Source organism: Lepisma saccharinum, chromosome 14, assembly GCF_977018435.1.
Source record: "Lepisma saccharinum chromosome 14, izLepSacc3.1, whole genome shotgun sequence".
Taxonomy (NCBI): domain Eukaryota; kingdom Metazoa; phylum Arthropoda; class Insecta; order Zygentoma; family Lepismatidae; genus Lepisma; species Lepisma saccharinum.
The window spans coordinates 6,834,389-6,858,541 of NC_139242.1; the positions used below are offsets into that span (position 1 = coordinate 6,834,389).

Consider the following 24,153-nt stretch of genomic DNA (forward strand, 5'->3'; position numbering starts at 1 on the left):
GAAATCTTCGACCCATTCAAGCCCTGCATATGGCAGTTTATCCATCATAGCGTAACCATAGAGGCTATTTGCATCCACATACAATATATAATTTGATGGCCGTGCTGGATCATAATCAGGCATATATTTGTTATTTGCTCTGGCATATCTCTGAGAACATTGCACCATGCCTCCTCTTAAACATTGCTCCATAAACAGATACATATCTTGATCTTGGATCAGATCCAAATGCATGTTAGTATTTAAAAACATTGCAGCTCATGCTAGGCCCGGGGCACTGTAAAAATACACTGGGTCCAGCCTATAATTTTGCATAGAAGATTTTCTGAATGCCTGCAATATATCAGCTAAGAGGGTCACATCAAGTTTCAAATATGCCATGTGATAATCACCAAATGTCTGGCATTTTAAATTGTTCCACATCAATTGGGCATGGTGATAATCTTCATCAGTGATTCCAGATCCTCTGATTTTGCTGTAAAACTCTGCTTGTGGTGGCAGAGCACACTCATCAAATTTAGAAAAATCTGAAACATAGTCATATGGATATACACCCTTCCGCCTAATTAATTTCAGGTCCTGATTTGGAAACAAGGCACATGTAATTTTGAATTGATCATCAGATAATTGAGTGGCCAGTGTGGCCAGGCTAGCAGATAAAATTCTGTAGGAATCAAGAAATCTTATGTGAATAGGAACACCATTAACTTTAATTATTTTGCTAATAGATATATATTTCTCATCATTTTCAGCTAAAATATTTAAATTCTGCTTGTCAAACCCCTCATATCTGATCAGATGATGGAAATCATAATTGGATGCTCCATGGCAAAATATGGGGACAAATTTTGGTCTCTTGATCTTAATATTACAGCTATTACACAGGGCCATTTTGAATTTACCATCTGTATGAGAATGGTGTTTCACCTTGATATTTGTATCTGAAAATTCAGAATCACATACCGGGCATTTTTCTGCATTGTTGAAATCTTCAAACTGTTTCTCTGTTAAAGGCAACATGGGTTTTGATTTTAATAAAATATTAGATGCTATGTCACGGCACTCATTTTCTATTCTATGTGCAAATTTTTTGATGGCATCTGGCCCCATGTATGAATATTCTTTACTAACAACACCATCCTGTACAACCACATAATAAAAGCTGGAAGGTTCATGTAGCTGGTATGGTGTAATTGAAGATTCTTCAGGATCTGGATTGCAGAATGCAAGGGTTTTGAGGTTTGATTCAAAATCACAGATTATATATTCTGGGTGTTCCAACAAGGCTTCAAACTTATTGAATTTTGAATTTTCACTTGGATTAGGCATCACCATATGAACAGGTTTATAGTTGCCACAGTATTTCAGATGCTCAATTAACTTGTTTTTTGCAATTTCTGCACTCTCTTCACGAACCCTCTTCACCATTTTCCTGCCATCAAAAACAGTTAAGCATCTTCTGCACAACTTGAATATTATATTGGATTTGTCTAGTTGTGTTCTCACTAAAGCTTCAAGATTATGTATCAGAGTGTAATGGTATGTATCTTCCCCTTCAATTAAGAGCAAATCAATCGGAATAGCAGAATCATCATCAATTGTACTGATTCTGAGAGGTTCTATCAAGCAATTATCACGACCAGTGGAACAAATAAATACATTAATAGATAATTGTCTACCATTCATATCCCTGGCCCTTTTTTCAAATTTATCAATATTCTGAACAGATATTGGATATTCTAAGCCCTTCATTGCATCGTCAAAAAGATGTTCATGTTGTTTATAATAAGTTATTCTCTCAGGATTTCTTAAAACTGGAAACAAAGCAGCTAAAATACACCACAAAAAGTATTTCTCATCATTATTTTCTATATTAACCACGGCTTTTTTGTTTTTAATATTGGCCGGTAATGGCAGATATGTAGATCCTTGTAATGGGCTGAATTCAGAAATATTAACATATAACTTGTGTGGAGAGCCGCATAGGCTCCATCCAGACTCTTTTGCTGCAAATTCAGAGTGTTTAATATTCAATTGATCTATCAAACTGCTTATTATTTTGTCTGAATTTGCATTTAAATATACAGGTACAGTTTCTGTTATATGGGGCTGTGTAAATTTTGTGCCATTTGGTTTCTTATATTGTGTAAACAATTTGAGGGACAGCTTATAAGAGCCATTTTGTGCATTTAGAATTGCCTGTACATCAGGTTTTTTACTGTTCAAAAAATTCTTAATGCCACATCTTGGCTCTGATACAAACCGATAATCTCTTAATTGGCCATTAAAACTGCTATGGATAGGTGGTTCATAGCGTGGCTGCTTTGCAGGTCCAGCATTAACAGGTACTTCATGCTTTCTTTTCAGACCAGATGTAGATGGTTGTGGGGGCAATATTGATGACTGTACGTAAGAATTACACTTATGCCATTTGTAATATGCCTTGCTTAATATTTTATGGCATCTTGGACACATTTTTGTGGTTTTTCTACATTTCTTATGGCCACAAATACGGCAATGCCTAGCCCAATTAGAACTAGATATATATTTTTATTACACTGATTGCAATATTTTTGATTTGGCATTTTTGTTGTTTATTTATATAAAATTTCTTGGTCCAAAAAAACAGAACTATGCCAAAACAATAACTAGGCTCTGATGATCCCCAATATAAAATAATTTTACTTTTTTATGCTGTTGTATAACACTTTTTACCAGGTTTCAGATCTGGGAGTTGTATATCAACTAGCAGTAATTATTCTCAAAATCTCACTTGTGGACATATTATTTTGCCACATGTATTTCAATCTTACATATTTTATGAGGACTCAAACCCGAGGCTCTTGTTTACAAGGCAACAATATTAACATTTTGCCATCAGGGGAGGCTTCACATTTTATGAGGACTTAAACCCGAGCCTCCACACCTGAAGAATTGGGGTATAGGCCCCTCTTGGCATTGTCTTAAGTATAGGCAAATCTGTCTGAGAAGCTTCGTCTTTTCTACACTAGAAATTCAGAATTTCTTAAAATTCAGAGCATATCACACCTGAAGAATTGGGGTATAAGCCCCTCTTGGCATTGTCTTAAGTGTAGGCAAATCGGGCTGTTCAATCAAATAGCCTCTTCTTTTCTACACTTAAAAATTGAGTTTATAATACCACCAACCCCACTACTGTAATATTATATCATGTCGTTATATTGAGTGCTGAATGTTAGGTACTGTAGTAAGACTGTTATTATTGTATGCAACAGGCAAGCACTGAAAGAGGTGTTTTGATAATTGCCTATAGCTTAATGTGAGTTTCTTTTTTTCATTGTTGATAAACAGTTTATTTTCCGCCTGCTTGTTCTTTCTTGCCCTGGAGCAAGAATTTCAGCTGCTTTCAATGTATCACTAGGTCGTACTCGGGAAATTATTTAATGCGAGTTGTAACGTGAATGATAGTTTTCTTGTTAATGCATTCTATGTATTTGTTCCACGCAGAGGTGTGGTGTGCATGTAGCTGGTGTTACCGCAGGTAACAGCAGAATGTAAAGAATTAAAAAGTTGCTTCAATAAAATGACAACATTGTTAAATACGTTAATGAACACTGTTGCCGTCGAGTAGATATTGCCTAGGATATTTTTTTCTGCAGCCGACAGAAGCGAAGAGGGAGGCTGTTCTGCTACCCTGAAGAGGCAACAAGGGAGAAGATAATGCCAATGCAAGGAAAGAACAGGGAAGGACTTTGGGGCATAGTGTGCTATGGGGTTATTCATATGCCTGTTAAGGGGCCCTGTTGCCGTTCTGACATACCGGATCAGCCAGTGTTGTCACATCGGATTTACAGAAAAGAGATAAATCCCGCCTAAAATAGAGATAAATCCCGCCTAAAATAGGAATACCCTTTTCTGTGAAGCAACTAGAGGTAGACTGCAGAGCCAAGGTGGGATTAAACTACAACTGAGACCAGTTAAGTAATAGACGAAAATATAGTTTCTTGGTGTGATTCATGATTTGGACAAACCTTGCTCCAAAATACTAAGTTGGCAATAGTAGTACAGTAGTACAGTTGGTACAGCTGGGCTTCCCTTGCACAAAGGAGCGAAGTCCTGTCGTCTGCTCACTGCTCACCACACAAACGTCAAACTGACCCGAGAAAAATGTGGTTTTTCTTCTTCCCCTTTACACCTCATTGCAAAGAAACAGAGACTGATGAAGAATTGACAAGGGTCTACCATTATCCATTCGACTTTTGTGGTAACCATCTCATGAGTGGTAGTTCTTTCTAGGAGTGTTTGTGGCTTAATCACTGTGCTGATTGCGAAGCAAGAACGAAATGAACAAATATCTAGTCTAGCTGAAAGACTGAAAGGGAGGGGGGGCTGATAACGTCTAGCAGGCATAATTGTCATACTAATAGCCGGTAACACTTTTGGAAAAGTCACGCCACACCACTAGTTCCACATAACATGTCTAGTAAACGTATCATTTTAAGCTTTTTCAAAAACTGTTAGAATTTTCACAAGAAATTTTACAGTTCATTGTTGGGGATAGTGCAGCAGAAGGGATTTTAAAGTTGACACAGTTGCTGTGCTCTTTGCATTTTGTCCTGTGGCAAATGGAAGGTATAATGTACTATTTATTTTGTACCTCCATTGGTTAAATTGAAAAGGTTCAAAAATTGTATTTTATTTATTTATTTATTTGAGAAAATTTCAGATACAGCACAGGTGGCCATTTTACACTCAAATTGTCAACAATGAGAAAGCAATAATTATAATAAGCATAAAAATAAAAAAATAAAATAAAATAAATAAATAAAAATAAATAAGAAATAATTAAGAGTAACAAAAGAACATAAAAGTGAATAGCAAATGAACACAAAAATAAGTAAGAGATGGCACTATGTGATATTAATTACTAGTATTTCTTCTGATAAAAGACCGAAAGGCAAACTCGGAGGAAAATATATCAATACTTGAGGGGAGATCATTGTATTGTGCTGCAAGTCTATAAAAGGCAGGATGATTTTATTTTGTATTTCTCTACATAGTTCAGTAATACTGTAAAGTGTATTTGAATATTTACACTGTATGACCCCTTTCTTGGAGTATAAGACTTCATACATATCATCATGGGCATCCAGGGGGAGGGCAAGGGGGGGGGGGCACAGCATCCCTGAAAAATGAATGTCAATCTAAAGTTATATATTTCACAAATATATTTTAATTTCAGTCAGTAATTTATGTTAATCAGTGGCGGCGATTAGGGCTACAGTTGGTGCGCGCACTATACTAAACCATATCTATCAAGGGAAAGTAAACTGTCCTTGCCCCCCTCACCCTCCGCAGTTTTGAAAGGTTGCATGTGTGTTTCATGTTTTCTTTATTTGCAGAATCGCCCCTCATAAATTTCTTTCCGTGCCCCCCTCAGCACCCCTAAATGAATAATCCTGGCACTGCCGCTAAGTACAGAAGTAATTATAAGTTACACGACAAAGCAATCAATGTAATACATTATATTAAAAAAAACAGAATGAATTTAGTCATGAAGGATTATGCATCTGTGGAGTGAGAAATATGAAAATCGCTCATGCATTGTAGCCCAAATGAATCTACACAGGTGAAAAATACCACTACAAAGTACTAAAAAAAAGAAATACAAATTTCATTGGACATAAATATAAGAATGTCAAAAGAGTGTAAAATGTAGCAGGAATTTATTGTACTGTAACCATTTTTGTAATAATTCATCCTATTGAAATGTATTGCATGAAAACATGAAAGGGAGCTGATTTACTTCCAAATATTTACAATGACTTAGAACCCTAACTTATTTTAAAAAATGGACATATGATCATCAAAAGTTAATATTGATAATGACATTTGCTATTCAGATAAATTTGTTATATTATCTTACCTGCAGATTGTCTTCCCTGTAGAGGCTACAAATTTTTTGAAACATGTTAATGGTACCACAAAATATTGCAATGTAATTACTTTTGAGGGAACAATGCATTCTTCTTCTTTTATTTGAATCTATTAAGAAATTGTAGCATTTTGGCCTCCAGTGCTGTAGTGAGAGGTCTAGTAACTAATGTTCACTGATCACCTCTTTCGCATAAATTGTGTACACATAACACACGTTTCAATCACTAATGGTGAGGAGTGAATGAATAGCACTTAGATCACTTAAAGAACAAAGATCAAGTATAACCACTGTCAGCCATGGTAACACAACAATTACTTCTCAAGAATAAATAATACCACAATGGCACATTAAGTTAGTTATTTTTGTTATATCTCCTAATAATATAAACTGATTACTTTCTTGCATAATACTGTAAGTAATTTTTCCATTCCGACATGCAATATGTTGATGGTAATGAGAACAGAACCAAACTTTCTGGCAAAAGCATCCAAACTAACCATTAGCCAATAGTCTAGAATGTTTTTCCTATATTTGAGTTGAATGTATGCCATCAGGAACAGATAAATTTCTCTTTTAAGAGCCAGGAATACTAACCAACTGCTTTCTTCTATCTCCTCCTCTATAAGATACATCTCCAACCCTGCTTTGGCCAGTCAGCATACAAACGAGGATCAGTGTAGCACACACACTGGGAGAACTGTATGTCCACACCATTCATGGTCTGACAGTTGCACGTAAGCAGCACTGAAGGAGCATTACAATTTTTGGAGTTGATTCCCAATGACATCAATCCTTTGACGAGGTGGAGCCTGGGCCACTGCAAGTTAATACTCCCTGGCAACCTATATAGAAAAACAGTCTTGTTGTGAACAGCAGACGAAGTGGAGCCTGGACCACTCATAACTCTCCCTGGCAACTTCATGTACAAGAGGTCCTTGTAACCGACAGATGAGGTGGAGCCGTGGCCACCGAGAATAATCCTACAAGGCAACAATTTATTCTCTATATAAACACCATCCCCAAACACATCATGTGTCCAGGGATTGCAATATGATTTAGTAGATCACACACTACCCTGAAGACAGAGGCAGAATCAGCCTTCCAAACATTGGTAATTTAAATGAACACAGTGGTTAAAAGTCCAAATCTAAGAATGAATAAATTACCACTGATCAGCTACAAAGAAGAACTCCTCCTCTATGTATCTTACATAGACACACATGGATACAGAGCATATTAACTGTTTCACCTCCATGCACATGTAACAAAATTTATTATAAACATTGACACATGATTTTAAAACAGTCCTATCTTTAAAAAAAAAAAAAAGAAGTTCTTGATTATATCATTTCAGGCATACATCCATGATCAAACTGAAGCATTTTCAAAATGACAATAACCTCTTTGGACAAAGTAGGATCTTGGAATGTACCAAGGTTAGTTCATAGTTGGTGCTCTTAACTTCAGGCTGGTTCAGTTGATGTCAGTCTTGTAACACATGTTTCTATTTTCTTTCATCTGCATGGCTTGAATGAACATTCAGGTGAGGTGAAATAGTGTTCAAATGGTTGGGCAGTGAGAATTGTATAACATGAGATGGATCACCTTGATGGAAAGGTCTACACAGACATCATGGACAAAGAAACATTTCATTCTGTCTATTGCCACTGAGTTAATTGTAGAAGTTGGAAGTATAATTTGCCTATCTCACCATTCGCAAATCACTTCCTTTTGGTAAATGGAGACTTATAACAATTGTGTGTAACAAAGTATCCCTTGAGTTCTTTGTTTTACAAGTGTTTAGATATGAAATATGTGATATCACTTTGTATCAAAGAGTACAAGATTAAAGTATATACATGTAATGTACATAGGTAATGTTCTTAAACTTTTATTTACAAAGATTGATCAATGTAAATTGTAGCTTTTGTTTTACTTTTCCTTTTTAATTACTCAAATCTCATAAGAGAAAACAAAACATATAATTTTGAAAAGTCAGGCTTGTTTTAACAACAGCTCTTCTAAAGAATGATGGAGTAAGATTATAGATGCAACATATACATGGATAAATTAGGAGCCAAAGTTTACAACTCACCCCTCCCTTTGCAGGACATAAATAAAATTAATTATAAATTGACAAGTTATTGCCCACCTTAGACATCTGAACAGGTCATAGCAGCCTTTTGTGAGTGGTGACAGTGAGGTATTGAAATTGACAGGTGATAAAAATTGCAAATTACACTGCATTATTGCTTGATTATGAAAAAGTGAATACTGGAATTAAGATGGCGGCAACTGGTAGAAGCTGCGCTGATCGTCGTCCTGCTTTTTGAGATTTTTCAGTGTTCTTTCTGAGTTTATCTTTAATCCTGGTGTACTCGTGCCTCCGCTATAGTGTTTCCTCCCCGATGTCAAAGAACTTTCATGATCTATTGCGATGGAGATGTGCTGGGAGAGACTTTTCATTTTTGGCACTCGCGGCAACAGGTATGAGTGTCTCCGCCATGGCTTCACCCAGCAGCAGGGAGCAGCGCTCATCAGGTAAGGGGACCCCATCCCGGTACTTTCACTTCCTATGTATGGCTTTAATCTGTGGGGACATACAAGTGAATCCGGGACCTGTGAAAACGTTGGCAAATTTCTCTGTGTATTACCAAAATACACAGAGCATTAAGAACAAGCTTACTGACTGTGTTGCTTTTGCGTGTGAACTAATGACATACGATTACTTGATATTTACGGAAACGTGGTTAACTGAAAATGTTAGTGACAGTGAACTACCATTTGCAAGCCATTTTAACATATATAGAAAAGATCGTGCGACTCGCGGTGGTGGTGTAATGATATGTGTTAGCACAAAATGACCCAGTAAAGTGCGCAATGACCTAAAGCGGAACTGTGAATTTCTGTGGGTCGAGGTTTCAGTATCCAATTAAAATAATCTTCTCCTTGGTTCATACTATAGACCGAATAAAAATAGTCCACTGCACCTTCTCGAAGAATGTAGAGATTCGTTACTTGCAGCAATTGCCCTGGGGGACGTTGCACTTTTCGGAGACTTCAACCTGTCTATTGAGTGGCAGGACCCTGGTCATTGAATCGCGAAGTGTGCAAATGACCTATGGTTCATCGAAACTTTCATTTCTGGTTTAAAGCTAAGGCAGCATAATTCATTCAACACCAGGAAGGACAGTAATCTAGATTATGTTGTGTCCACATTGAATAATATAAACATTACGCCACGTAAGAACCTCCTCAGTTCTGACCACGATAGTTTGGATGTGTCCATTTCCATCCCCCACCTACTAAAAGAGATCATCGCCCCTCGATCCAAAAGAAGCGCCACCTGTGGAACCGAGCACCATGGGAGGAGATAAGACCTATCCTCGACTGCTTCCCCTGGGGCTTTTTGGAAGATGGGACAGTCGACCATGCAGGTGAGCTATTTACAGCTGCCATTCATGCAATGGTGAATGACCTTGTCCCTTCGGAAAGAATAGCATCTCGCCGATTTCCAAGTTGGTTCGACTCAGAAGTGCGCGATGTACTGGCTAACAAGAATCGAGCCTAGGAAGTTTGGAAGGACTTCCCGAGTGAGCACACTTACAACACTTTCGCAGTTCTTCGACGGCACTCAAAGTACAAGGGTCGTTCAAGGTTGACCGGGACTTTTATTTCTAGACAGGAAATATACATACATAGAAGCACCAAACTATGTCAGTTTTTCAAAGTATTCCCCCTGAACATCCAGACACCGTTGCCGTCGTTGTGAAAGTTACTTGATGCCTTTGGCGTAGAAAAAAGTAGGTTGGTATCGTAACCACTGCAGGACAGCGTTCTTGAGTTCCTCATCAGTCTGGAAGTGCATCTCGCCCAAATGCTCTTTAAGTGCCCCAAACAAGTGGAAATCACTGAGGCATAAATCTGGACTGTAAGGACTGTGTGGTAAAACCTCCCAGTGCACGCTGGCCAGTGTTGTTTGAGTCAAATGGACCGTGTGGGGCCTGGCATTGTCATGGAGAAGAATGACGTGTTTCGACAACATTCCAGGTCTTTTCTTCCGAACAGCCCCACGTACAGCACCATGAAGCAGTGTTGAGTAATACTTGGCATTAATTGTGGCCCCCTTCTCCACAAAATCCACATGGATAACACCTTTCATGTTCCAGAAGACTGTTCCCAAAATCTTACCGGCAGATGGCAGCGCTTTGCTTTTCTTTTGTGGAGGGGAACTTTTATGACACCATTCGTACACTCTTGCCCATGACAGTGTTTGTTCACCATACTGTGCTTGCAGTCTACGCCAAATTTGAGCAGGTTTCACCTTCTCCTTCACGAGAAATTTCATTATACACCGCTGTTCCACAGCAACAGATACACTACTTTCCGCCATATTTGTTTACACTACTGCGCATGAGCCAAATGTGTCGCAAAGGATCATGGTTACTCGCAAGGAATCATGGTCTGTCCTGCCCTAGTAATGCAGCGCTACATTGATTCATTAATATTTTACGCACGAAAGTCCTGGTCAACCTTGAATGACCCTTGTACCTACTCCGAAACAAATACAAAGAATACATAAACAATATCAATGCAACAATACAGGAAAATCCAAAGAACTTCTTCAGTCTAATAAACTCGAGAAGAAACAACAGCAGAATTCCTCTTGAAATTACACACAATAGTGAAAGTGCGAAAGGTGACTGAAGGGCTGAACTCTTAAATGCTTATTTCCACGTTAACTTCTGTCCGCCTGCCCCCCTTGCAACGTTGCGAAACGTAAGATCAGTCTGTTCTTCCTCTCTAACAAAGCTTGCCACTACAACTGATGAAATGAAAAGTCTATTGTCGTCTCTCCCAGCTCACCTTGCCCTAGCACCGGACAATATCATCACCTTGTTCCTGAAGAAAACTGGGGATTCTCTTTCTTATCCCCTCTGCATTCTTCTGAATAGATGTTTCTTGGAGGGTGTCTTTCCTCATGCTTGGAAGCAAGCTAACATCACTCCCATTCACAAAAATGGCAACAAAAACCTTGCTTCTTCCTATAGGCCAATCTCGTTACTCTCTCCTCTGTCCATCATTTGTGAAAACATCATCAAAGACAGGCTATATAAATTTGATTCTCTGTACCTTAGCTCAAATCAACATGGTTTTCTTTCTGGTAGTTCCTGTCTTACGAACCTGTCTGTTTTTCTCTCACATGCTATGAAATGTATTTCAAACAATTCACAACTGGACGTTATATATTTTGATCTAGCCAAAGCTTTCGATACTGTCAGTCACAAATTATGAAATAGATTTAACATTCATGGTAACTTTCTTAACTTGCTCACAGATTACCTTAGTTATCGCCAGCAACGTGTAGTCCTTCCAGGAACTCTATCTAACGTTCTTCCCGTTCTTTCTGGAGTACCACAGGGCAATGTTCTAGAACCCCAATTGTTCATATTATTCGTCGATGACCTTACATTACCTTCTTTTCCCTGATGACTGTAAGATTTTCAGAGAAATCTCCACTTCCAACGATACTCATCTTCTCCAGAATGACATAGCAACGTTTCTTTCATGGTGCCTGACATGGAAACTTACATTAAAGCCTGAAAAATGTACTACTCTCACCATCTCTCTCAAAAATAACCTGCTAAGGTCATCTTACTGCATCTTTGGCAATATCATCAAAGCAGTATCCTCTCCTAAAGACCTAGGAATTGTTTTCGACCAAAAACTCACATTTGAAGAACATATTACAGGCATGACAAAAAAGGCTATGCATCTCTTAGGTTTACTGTATCGTTTCACCGAAATTAGTAACATCAGCCCTCACTAGTACTTCAAATCATTCATCTCCCCAATAATATAATACTGCTCTCCCGCCTGGTCCATGGCATGTCTCACTCAGCTCTCCAGAATCGATTCTGTTCTTAACTTTTTCCTGGTTATAGTTCGTTACAGGATTCCCTCATTACGCAACTTTCCAACACCACATCTCTTGTCCTTTCTAAACCTACAGACTCCCCATCAGCGCCGTTTACTGAATGATTTTAGGTATCTTTACAAAATTGTCAATGGCAAAATCCATTGCAACAGGCTCCTTCAGGAATTCCACTTTCGAGTGCCTATGCACTCAATACGTAACACAAATCTATTTTACACAAAAAAGCCTAGACTGGAAATTAAAAAAAGATCACTCTTCCACAGACTTCCCACTCAATATAACGACCTCCCATCAAGTGCTGATGTATTTTCCACAGAGTACGCCTTTCGGTCAACCATCAGAACATATGTTGCTAAATAATATGCTATCTTGACTTATTTATATTAATATTTTGTCTTATTTTTTTTTATTTTTTTTGTTCTTTTCGTTGTTACTGATTTCAGTGTAAAATGGCTACGTGCTGTATCTGAAATTTTCTCAATAAATAAGTAAATAAATTGGAATGAACAGCTAATGGAAGTGGAATATACACCACAATTTTCGGTTAGCGAATTGTAAGATTGTAGGTATGGAGACTAATTTTTCCAGTAGGACAGTATAACTGTCCAATGCCAGTATCTCATGATCGATGGGTCCTTGGTTCGATACCTTGTGGAGGTGCCAAATGGTTCAGATCCCACTTTTAAATGTAGGTCCAGTCCTCATTTGCCTATCTCTGTATAAACTGGACTTAAAATCTCAAATCAAGCTCAAAGACAGTGTTTCAGTGAGAATTATGTTTTTGTGAAAATGTTCAGGAAATATTTTAAAACTGTGTTCAATCATTTACCATACTAGTATAATGAAAAAAATATATACATGCATATTCTGCTTATGTGTTTGAATTTGCACCACATATCTGCTGTGAAAGAGCTTCCTGATCTCATTGCGATACATTGATTTCCAGTTATCCCAATGTGTACACTGCCCCTCTAACAGTAGCAGAGAGATTGCATTCTAAATTGAAAATATAAAAACCTATTTACATAGTACTATGAGTATTGAAAACCTTAGTGGTCAGGCTTTGCTGTCAAATTGAAAATGACAGAGCCACAAACAAACAATTTTAATAAAGTAAAGATTTTTTCAGACAAATTTCAAGAAAGAAATAATTTCAGATTATTAACATTGTAAATGATAATAAATTAATCAGCAATATAAGCATTATAATTAATCATTAATCTTAATTTGTTAGTGAATAGAGAATGGACTGTATCTCACAGTAGCTATCTAATTTAATAGTTATTTTGCACATATTCTTATTATTACGAGGGTCACTATTTATATTTTGAGCCTTGGCAACACTGATTGAAGTTAGGCGCGATTTGACGTTTGCATGGAATCGTCTGGCATTATTGACCATAACGTACTTCAAATGTTTTGTCAATAGCTTCATTTGTGTTGTTTATGTTGCCTTGGAGATTGCATGACAACAATAAAATGGAATTAACTCGTGAACATTTTCGTGCGATGATTTTTTACGATTTTCGACATGGATTATCAAGACAAGAGTGCATCGATCAACTTACTTCCACATTTGGCGATGAAGCCCCATCCTTTGCCACTGTGAAACGCTGGTATAACGAATTTCATCGTGGCCGCCTTTCGCTCACCGACGAGATTCGCGAAGGTCATCCAAAATCAGTTGTTGTTCAAGAAAACATTGATGCTGTGCAAAACCTAATACTGCAAGATCGTCATGTGACATACTGTGAGATTGAGGCAACCATAGGCATTACTTCCACCAGCATATATAAAATATTACATGATCATTTAGCTGTGAGAAAGGTATGTTCTCGTTGGATCCCACACAATTTGACAAAAACTCAAAAAGACGCTTGCGTCAATTGGTGCAAACAAATGCTCAATAAATACAATCGTGGTGCTTCAAAAGACATATATAAGATTGTAACAGGTGACGAATCATGGATATATGCATATGAGCCGGAACGTAAACAGCAGTCGACTGTATGGGTGTTTCAAGATGAACCCAATACAACAAAAGTTGTTCACACTCGAAGCACATCGAAACAAATGGTCGCCTGTTTTTCGGGAAAACTGGTCATGTGGCAACTGTGCCTTTCGAGGAACATAGAATGGTCAACTCTGAATGGTACACAACAATTTGTTTGCCAGAGGTCTTCGGTCAAATACGGAAAACAAACAAATGCCGTCGGATCATTCTACATCAAGACAATGCCAGCTGTCACACATCTCGTCTAACAACCGACTTTATGAACAGTCAAAAAATCGAATTGATGGGTCATCCACCGTACAGTCCTGATTTGGCACCCAATGACTTCTTCTTGTTCCCGAATGTCAAGAATAAATTGCGTGGACAACGATTTTCGTTGGCGAAAGATGCCGTTGATGCGTTCAAAAACCATATTATGGAGGTGTCTCAAGAAGATTGGAAAAACTGCTTTGACAAATGGTTCGAACGAATGCAAAAGTGTATTGACCATAAAGGAGAATACTTCGAAAAACAGTAAAGCAGTTTTCAATGCCAAATTTCTGTTTTTTCATTGTTAGGCTCAAAATATAAATAGTGACCCTCGTAGCATAGAGCAGTGATTTCTCAAACTCCGTGAGCCTGCTGCCTGGTAAATTCGCTTTGTAAAATTCGATGCCCTGATTCCAACAATTTTACTCACAGTCAAACTCAAAGCCGAGCAAAAGGTCATTTTTCCAGGTGGTTACCAGCTTCGGCTGCAAGTTGAAAACTTCAGGAGAACCTCATGCACTTGGTTATAATTGACGCCAGTGTCCAGTAACTGGCCGCGGCCCGGTGGTTGAAAAACACTGACATAGATTACCTACCAGTGAGTACTCTATGTTATTAGTCTCTACCATTTATCAAAAACTAATAAACACATCTTGAATCATAATCAAGAGAATTAATTATATTTGTACAGCACCCTTGTGCTAAAATATACATATATTGTATGCTAAATAAGGAAAATCAAATCAATCCATAGTCTACCCTATTCTTGTCATCTTTCAATTTAACTAAATCATAAAATCAAAGACTGTGCAGGTGGTACACCCTCAAATTTGGTGTATCTCTGCTTCATCACAAAGAATCACGATGGTGCCTGTGCTCTCTTGAATAATACATTTTATGACAGAAAATCGATTGAAGGTTGGGCAACAAACAAGTGATTCAACTGTATTATGGCAGAATTATTTCTTTCAGCATTCATTTGAAACTATGGTTTTCTTCTTCTATAGTGTGTATTCTGATTAAAAATGGAGCTGTATCACTAATGTTGGTTTCATTTCTTTTCTCTCTTCTATTATAATATGATCACTTTTCCATGAGAAATGAACATGAATGAACGAGTCAATAAAATTATATAAATATTTTGGAAGTGAAATGCACTGTGTGATGTGAACTCTAACAATGCACTGACTTGACTTAATGTCAGTTAAATTTTATTGTTGTTCAGAAGAATTGTTAGTTATGTAGTATGCTTTATTGTTGTGGATGGTAAGAATACTATGGAGACAGAACTCTCAGAGTATTATTCATGAGATCAATTAAACAAAATCATCACAGTTTTACCACTTACAAGTTATAATGAAGATGCTAGGAATGCAGACAACCTAATTGTAGTGAAGGAAGCCTATAATGTCTAGAACGCAGACAACGCCTGGTTACTTAAGGTTTGTGTAGAATCTGCATTGAACTCCCTGGAGATGCTTGTTTTAAAGTAAAAGTACAAAATAGAATCCTAGTAGAATAATTTGCATAAGAACTGAAATGAATCAGAACATTTTAACGTTACTTTTATGTTGTATGCCCTAATATTAAATCACATAATTTTTTTCTGCTATAAATAGTTGAACATACTTTGAACATTGCTTTGGAAGGTTGCTGTTGGGTGGTTTTCACTGATGGATGAATAATCTTCTAGTGTAAATACTTAGATAAACCAAAAATATAAACAGGAAATTTAAATGAGAGCAGAAACATTGCTTTCAAAGTTAAATGATAAAAAAGAGAATGAGAAAATCTACTTGGGATTTGATATAAAACATGCTTCTATTCTTTTCCAAAATAATATTATTGTTAAAAAACGAAACACCAATATAAGTAAATTAAGGTTTAATCTCACACACAGTCATCCAGTACATGACATTTCTCTTGCTGGTCACAGAATAAGTATCCCGGTGACTCTCGGAGCACTTTCCTTTTCAGGTACTGTCTTTTCCTCAGTGTTCTTCATTTTGGGCACTTCAGGCAACTCACTTGACTGAATATTCAAGGGAAAAACACGCTGTAGTGGTCTCATCATATTTCCCGTTGCAGTCCTCAGCCTTACGAGACGTACTTCACCATCACTTCCAGGTATCAGCTCCACAATGCGTGCTAAAGGCCAGTCCAGATGTTTAGAATTGTCATTACCAACAAGAACCACTTCGCCAACCTTCACTTCTCTGCAAGAACTTTTAGCATTCCAATGCTGCACTAACTGACCCAAGTATTCACTGCGAAATCTACTTCTTAGTGTCTCACGAATTCTTTGGCAATACTTCCACCGTTTATGTAGATTTACCTTCTGTATCTCATCAAGGTCAGGCACGCCTACTTCTCTGGCCTGTTGTAGAAACATGGAGGACGTCAAGGACTCAAGGTCTGAATTATCTTCTGATATGTAGGTTAGTGGTCGAGCATTCATGACAGCTTCACAATCACATAGCACTGTAATAAATTCCTCATAGGTCAGTGAAGCTTTCCCTAAAATTTTTCTCAATAGTTGCTTCATGAGTCTGATCAAACGCTCATCACCAGGCTGCAGTGGGTGGATTGAATCTCCACTCAATGCGCTTCATTGTTGCAAAAGCAACTACATCTTCCCATTCTAGCTTGCTCAACAAATTTTCAGTGCCTACAAAGTTCGTCCCATTGTCACTGTAAACAACTAGTGGTCTACCTCGTCGAGCAATGAATCTTCGAAATGACTGAATAAAATCTCCAGATGATAAGCCAGAAGTTAACTCTAAATGTACAGCTCTATAAACAGCACAAGTAAATATGCAAATCCAAGCCTTTTCTCCACTTTGAAGTATAACAGGTCCAGCTAGATCCACTCCTGTTATTTCGAATACTGCTGCATCTCTGACTCGATGTTCAGGTAAAGACACAGGCATTACTTCCATCCTTTTAGCATTATGTCTCCGACAAATCACACAACCCTTCACCACAGAACGAATAGTTTTTCTGCCTTTCAATATCCAAAACTGTTCTCTAAGAATACTCATCAGACCTTGTACACCTGCATGACAAGCTTCAATATGGGGTCGGGTACCCTATTCTACACCCTCGAATTTTGAATTTTTTTTTCTTTCATTATGAAGGTTATGTGATCCTATTTGTGAATAAAAAAACATTGGAGCGCGGAAAGAAGTATTTACGACTGTACAGCCGTTTAAAGTGGCGATTTTGTCGTTTGCAATTGATGAGTCAAAATTTCCCACCGGTTCCCGGCTCCGCCCCTGGGGTATAGCTCGACCACAAGGAAAAAACCTTCCGTCCAAAGCGTTCGCACAACTTCCCTGCTGTTATCATTGTTTGGGGCAGTGTTGCCAGGTCAGATTTGAAAAATTCGGGAGATTGTTCGTTGGGAAACCAGAAGATCTGCTACAAAATCCGATGATCTAATAGTAGCGGATGAATGACGTTCTTGGGGGCGAAGGGATGGCATAGTCGTGCACACTGGGGGGGGGGGGAGGGGAGTGGCGCGCATTGTTTATGGTGTAAACGTCACATATACTTTTGTAACAATGGTGCTAAACCCAGAACATTGTATTTGGCGAAAATATACCGAAGATCTCCATTTCAGGAGTGGACATGTTTCAAACAAAAGAAAGTAAACCGCCCGAGGGAACTGACCAACATCTTTCATCTCTTCGGCATTTTCCGGTTAGAGGGTGCATGCCCTTTCTCAGCACCGACACAAGGGGTTTGTGATGCCTCTATTATCGCAAGGAATTTTTATGACAGGAAATGGTAGAAAGTTGTGTTCACAGATGAAGCGATCACAGATGTCGGCGATTTTCCACAATCTTTCAAGTCGAATGCTAACAATAACAAATCAATTTGCCTTCTGCTGGTGTTCGGTGTACAGCTATCAATAGGGGTGGGCACGCGTCCTGCACCATAATGAGAAAATGCATTACGTATGTGAAATATATTTGGTAAATTAGACAGCATGTCTTCCTCAATATTTCAAGAGAGCAACGCTTATGCTAGGGTGCCACCCATCCTCCCCATCTGCTAGAAAAACACACACACACTCACATATACATGTATAACATAATTTGCCCACGCTACGAAGTCAGTGTTTCTACCTCGTAAGGCAAGGACGTTTCACTGTGTTTGTGTCACATCATCCATTTAATCAGTTTTTCATTCATCCATATTGTCGTACTTACCCGTAGAGGCACAAAAGCGACGTAAAGTAACTAAAATAGAAATATAGTTTAGGGTTGGATAAAATACAGTCATCTAAAAATAATAATGTAGTAAAAGTAATGAAATAATGTCCTAGCACAATTGAGTAGCGTTTGACATAATTTCACAGTTCAAACAGCACTTTTCACGGCTGAGAGGAGTTCCACTCCACATCTCCCCTCCATGTTGAAGTAAGATGAGCAGGAAACGTGTTTTTAAGCTGGCCGTTGGAGGTTCCATAGCAATAGTTTTTTTAAGGAATTCTCCCGAGAAATCAATAGGCCTGGCAACGCTGACGTGAGCCAGCTTGAATGTTGCTTCCCCCTGCCCTTTCCCGCACTCGCCGGCGCGATGTGCTTCTGCGAGGGTTTTTTTGCTTGTGGTTCCACTATAATTGACTTACCGCCCCCTACCGCTACCGCGGCCCCGTCTGTATCTATAGAGTCCCTTTTAAAGGCATGTTAGAAATTGGCCGAAGTCACCTGCCCCCAACACTATTTCTCACTGTTTTCCACATCGACACATGAAGATACAAAAAATGAAGGCTAAAATTAAACCAAAGAAGGTAACTTACCTCTTTTTACCAAGGCCAGGTATTGAATTGTGGGTCGAAGTTCAATTTGTAAGTCCAGAAATGAAGTAACTCCTACGTTGAAAGTCCTTCTTGTCCTTTTCCACAGAATACCAACCTCCTCTCCCTTCCCATCATAAAAATTAGAAGTCGCAAATTATCCCATCCCACAAGTCATTTAGAAAAAAACAACCCTCCCCTTTGCGGCATGCAGTTGCCAAAAGAATATTACTATTTCCAATTTCTGAAGTCGCATAAATGAAATCGAATGTCTGAAATGTCCAATCTGCCAATATATCACACAATGAACATATCGCAATCGCAAATGTTCCTATTGCACAAGTCAATCATAAGAAGAAAAAGAAAAAAATTAGACGTGCGCCTGTGACATAAATCGATGATCCGAAATCTTCAGACTTGCGCCTGTGACATGAATGCATCATTCGCCATCATAAAGTTGTGAAAAACCTTTTAGACGTTACGCAAGGAATTTTAATTTCATAAAAAACGTAAGTTTCGTAGCACGTAGATCTAAAAAATTACTTTCCGCTCTATTTAGAAACATCGTTTATTATGAAGAACTAATTTTTGTAACGAAAATATTTGAAATGTGCGAAAAATCGAGGGTGTAGAAAAGGGTACCCGAGCCTCAATATGTTTAGAATAAATAAGCCTCTTCACAATTGGATGTGAGCTTGGCAAGACAGCCGGACACCAAAATGTTTCTTTATCCGTAAGCTCTAGGATTTTAGTTTTCAGTCTTATGATTTGTTCCTTGTCTTCAAATGGACACAAAGATTTCAGCTTCTTGTCTTCCAAACTGACATAAGAATCTCTTTGTACAAGTCGAATAACTACCTTTTCAGCAGCATTTACTTCTTCTATTGACAATTCTGCTGTCCTATGGTTCTTTGGATGACGACAATTGAAAATGAATCTTCCGATCCACCCTATCAGTCGAATAATCTGTTCATATCTGGAAAATCTGTGATAGTTACCAGTCATCCCTTTCTTCAATATTAGCTAAACTAGATACAATTGTCTTCTTCTTCTCTTGGGCAATAATTTCTTCTTGACATGTATACCTTTGTTCAGGCCATTCGCTCTTAGCTTCTTTTAACCACAATGGACCTTCCCACCATTTTGATTCCATTAACCGTTTGGGTGAACACCCTCCTGAAGGAAAATCAGCACAGTTCATAATACCCGGTACATAATTCCAAGATTCTCTCTTACTCATCGTTCTTATTTCACGCACACGATTTCCTACAAAGGTGTTCCACGAATCATTGCGTCTAATCCATGCAAGAACTGTAGTCGAATCTGTCCAAAAATTAATTGGTATGTCCCCAATGATGTCCAATGATTCAGTTACTGAAGCTGCTAATCTCACTCCAATAAGAGCTGCCATCAATTCCAAGCGGGGTATGGTTAACTTCTTTATCGGAGCTACCCTTGATTTAGCTTGTACTAATTGCACCTTGACTTGTCCCTTATCAATGGTTCCCAAGAATACTACAGCTGCATATGCCTTTTCACTAGCATCACAGAACACATGCAAACTCCAATCTTCCGAACCTTCAGCAATCCACCTAGGAAATACAACCCCTTTCAAATAATGTAATTCTTGAACCCACTGTCTGAATTTTCTTTCCCATTTCTTCGGACACTTCATCCCAACTCAATTTTAACAACCATGTTTCTTGAAGAAGGCTCTTTGGATACAATGTCACTGGAGAGGTAATTCCAATAGGGTCAAATATTCTGTTAGCAGTTGACAAAATAACTCTTTTGGAGACAACTTGAAATTTCATTCCTTGGAAACATTCTGGTCTCAATTACAAATTATCTGTTCTTGTTTCCGATACCAAGCCTAATACAGATATTCTGTTATCTTCCGACAAGTTTCCTAGTGAGGTATACTCCCACCCTCGCAGTTCAAATTTCGCTTCTGCCATCAAATGATTAGCTTCTTCAATAAACTGGTGGAGTTCCTCTTCATTGTTCACACTAGTAACACAATTATCTACGTAAAAACTCTGCAACAGCTGTGCAATGTTATCCTTGGAATATCTGCAGCTATCTTCATTACATTTTTTCAGAGCTTGCTTCAGATGGTGTTCAATTACTGCACACAATAAAAATGGGCTACAACTTACACCAAGAACAACTCGCTTGTGACGATAAACCTTTATGTCACATTTCTCATCTAGCCAAAGAAATCTCAAAAAATCACGGTCGCTTTTACATAAACTAATCTGTAGAAAAGCCTTCCTTATATCCGAGATGACTCCCAATTTGCGTAACCGAAAACGTGTCAGAATTGAAGAAATTATTTCAATCAAATTAATGCCTTTCTCTAAACACTGGTTCAACGAGTGAAGCAGAAGCAGAAGCATCAAACACAGGGCGTATCCTGGTGGTCTCGTTGTTCAATTTTACAACATGTCTATGAGGTAAATAGTGTCCCTTGGTGTCTATCTCTTCAGATGAAACCTCCTCGACAATGCCTTCTTCTAGCCACTCATTGAAAACCTGACAATATTCTTCATAACAGTCATCTTTCTTCAGTTTTTCAACAAGTGTATCCAGTCTCCTTTTACACATTTCTGAATTACTAGGAAGATGTGGGTGTCTCTCCACCCTTGGCATTTTTACCTCATACCTTCCTTCTTCGTCAATCGTCAGAGTTTGTTCAAAATAATCCATCACTGCCTCTTGAGCTTCAATTTTGGACTTCTTTTCTCCAGGATCAGTAATACCAAGAACATCTAATTTCCACAAGTCTGCAACCGAAGCTTCATTACAGAACATTGAAGCTGCAATCATGGATGAAACTCTATGACTTTCATGTGCAGTAACTTTGCCCATTAGTATCCAACCAAGCAGTGTTTCCATTGCTACCAATCCACATTTTAGAGCAAACTTCTTGCCGTGAAAATTTTACCAGCTATATCAGCACCAATTAAAACTTCCACTGGACCATTTTCTCTATCGGAAATTTCTACACCTATCCGTTTCAACTCTGCTAACCAAGGACCTTCAGTAACAGATGTTACACTGTCACAAATAATAAGATGATCCATGGCTTCAAAATTGCAAGCATAATCACCTCTGATGCTAGTCAGTCTGACACGATAGCAATTATGTTCATATGGTGCAGAAAGAATGCCACCAAAAAGTGCATGTGTGACATTTTCCTTTTTTACAACCTCATAATTCATTTCCTTTGCTGTAGATGTACAAATGTAGGATCGTTGCGAACCAGTATCAATGATTGCTCTTACATATTTTTCAGCACTTTGTCCTCTTATCTATACAACTAATGTTTGCAGAAACGTTTCAACATGTTCATTATTCGTCAAGGAATTTTCAACAACCGTCTGTAACTTAGTCTGCTTCCCTGGAAAGTCTGTTCCCTGCTTAGTCCTTTGACCAGAGCACATCACTTCAACATGCTCCCCTTGCAAATCCTGCATTTTAATTTCACCCTACAGTTTCTACTAAGTTGGCCTTTTTTCAAACATCTGTAAACAACCCCTTTTCCCTAAGCATCTTAGCTTTTTCCGCAAAGGACCAACTGCATCCCTTCACACACTCCTCACTAACATGTGAATCTCCACAAAATAGACACTTTGAAGAATCCCCTTTGCAATTAATCAATTCAGCTGCCATGGGTATAGATTCAGTATGACTACTACATTCCTTATTTCTCTTCAGATCAAACCCAGCTACAGCAAGTGCTATTTTTTTTCATTTTCCACTTCTTTCTTCAGGAAAGACATTATTTCATCCAGACGACTCTCCAATTTAGAATCTGTGGAATTTGTAGCACTTCTTTGCCACAGTCGCAAAAATTCTTCCAGTAAACATGACTCAACAAGAGGGTATAACATTGCAGCACACTTATCTGATGTTACTCCTAAGGTACTTAATGCTCGTAGCTGTGATTCCATTTTGTCATAAAGAACAGCCAGTTCCAACTTACTGTCACCATTTAAGTTGTGTAACACCAACTTCAAAAGTTCACGAACGTAAACTTCGACTAACACATCATGACGGCCGAAACGTGACTTAAGTCCTTCAATGACCTTGGGATAGTTTTCGTCACTGAGGGGAAAACTTTCTACAAACTGACGCACTTTTGAACCCGGTACGGTAGCCTGTGCAAGGTATTGAAATTTATCACAATCATCAATGCCCTCGTCCTTGTCAATTCGTTTGATTTGGCTCCAGAAGGGTAACCAGTTCTTCACGTTACCATCAAATTTTTTAAGTTCCACTACCGGTAATTTGATTTTTCGTTTGCAGTTTACCGATGTGTCACTAACTGCGTCACTACCATTGTTCAACACCTGCTTACTTAATAACTGTTCCATAATAGTCTTGATTCGATAAAAGTTACATGCATACTTATCTGCACTTTCTGCTTCGATGATCAAATCCTCTTCTTTGATATCGTCGTCCATCAACAAATCACTGTACTGTGTGTCCAGATCCTGTAATTTTCCGAATTTATCTTGCAACAAACGGAAATTACTCTGCACTTCCACTAAATCCGGGCAATCACCATTGCACGCCGCTTCAAAGTTATTCGCTACGCACGTAAACGACGATATCGTTACTGTTCTTAATTTACTTATCTTTTCCATGGCATCTCAATCTTTGCCTTACACAAAGTCTCCCTGTCCTGTCACACGGTCACCAATGTTAAAAAACGAAACACCAATATAAGTAAATTAAGGTTTAATCTCACACACAGTCATCCAGTATATGATATTTCTCTTGCTGGTCACAGAATAAGTATCCCGCAAAAATATACACAGAATATTCACATCAAAAACATACACAGAATACTCACATCAAGCTAATACACAGATTACTGCTTTTCTATTTCTAACAATTATGGTTTAAAATTTATAAAGATATAATTTACATTATATATAACTAATGGATACACATGCCTGTAAGTAATTTAAACAAAAATAAAGTAATGTATGAATGGCTATATTTCAACTTACAATTCCTAAAGAGGTATTTACCTTGAGGGGGGGGGGGGCAGAATCGAAGGTGAGGCTAATTTTTGGAGCTCACAAAAGTGGGATCCAGGATTATTTGTTAAATAACTGTTAAATTTGTGACACCACAAATATTACTCTTTATTACTCTGCACCTCAGGTCGCAGGAGGTTAAATAACTCAACTTAAATTTTTTTTAAAAAAAAATTAAAA

The 24,153-nt window shown here is 38.1% G+C and overlaps 4 protein-coding genes across 4 annotated transcripts; all 4 read right to left on the reverse strand.

Annotated features, from left to right (window-relative positions):
- Window positions 1-16,048: 16,048 nt before the first annotated feature.
- Window positions 16,049-16,576, reverse strand: LOC145998656 (uncharacterized). Its single transcript, XM_083135121.1, has one exon. It carries the CDS (start codon window positions 16,574-16,576, stop codon window positions 16,049-16,051), a length of 528 nt encoding a protein of 175 aa, XP_082991247.1.
- Window positions 16,577-19,916: 3,340 nt separating this feature from the next.
- Window positions 19,917-20,597, reverse strand: LOC145998658 (uncharacterized). The gene has a single exon (XM_083135122.1). The coding sequence runs from the start codon at window positions 20,595-20,597 to the stop codon at window positions 19,917-19,919; it is 681 nt and encodes a 226-aa protein (XP_082991248.1).
- A 671-nt stretch (window positions 20,598-21,268) lies between these two features.
- Window positions 21,269-21,820, reverse strand: LOC145998659 (uncharacterized). Its single transcript, XM_083135123.1, has one exon. It carries the CDS (start codon window positions 21,818-21,820, stop codon window positions 21,269-21,271), a length of 552 nt encoding a protein of 183 aa, XP_082991249.1.
- Window positions 21,821-22,665: 845 nt separating this feature from the next.
- Window positions 22,666-23,574, reverse strand: LOC145998660 (uncharacterized). Its single transcript, XM_083135124.1, has one exon. It carries the CDS (start codon window positions 23,572-23,574, stop codon window positions 22,666-22,668), a length of 909 nt encoding a protein of 302 aa, XP_082991250.1.
- Between the last annotated feature and the right edge of the window lie 579 nt (window positions 23,575-24,153).

Coding starts and splice junctions, on each gene's coding strand:
- LOC145998658 (XM_083135122.1), bottom strand. CDS start 20,597: ATGAAGTGTCCGAAGAAATGGGAAAGAAAATTCAGACAGTGGGTTCAA.
- LOC145998656 (XM_083135121.1), bottom strand. CDS start 16,576: ATGAATGCTCGACCACTAACCTACATATCAGAAGATAATTCAGACCTT.
- LOC145998660 (XM_083135124.1), bottom strand. CDS start 23,574: ATGGAAAAGATAAGTAAATTAAGAACAGTAACGATATCGTCGTTTACG.
- LOC145998659 (XM_083135123.1), bottom strand. CDS start 21,820: ATGGAAACACTGCTTGGTTGGATACTAATGGGCAAAGTTACTGCACAT.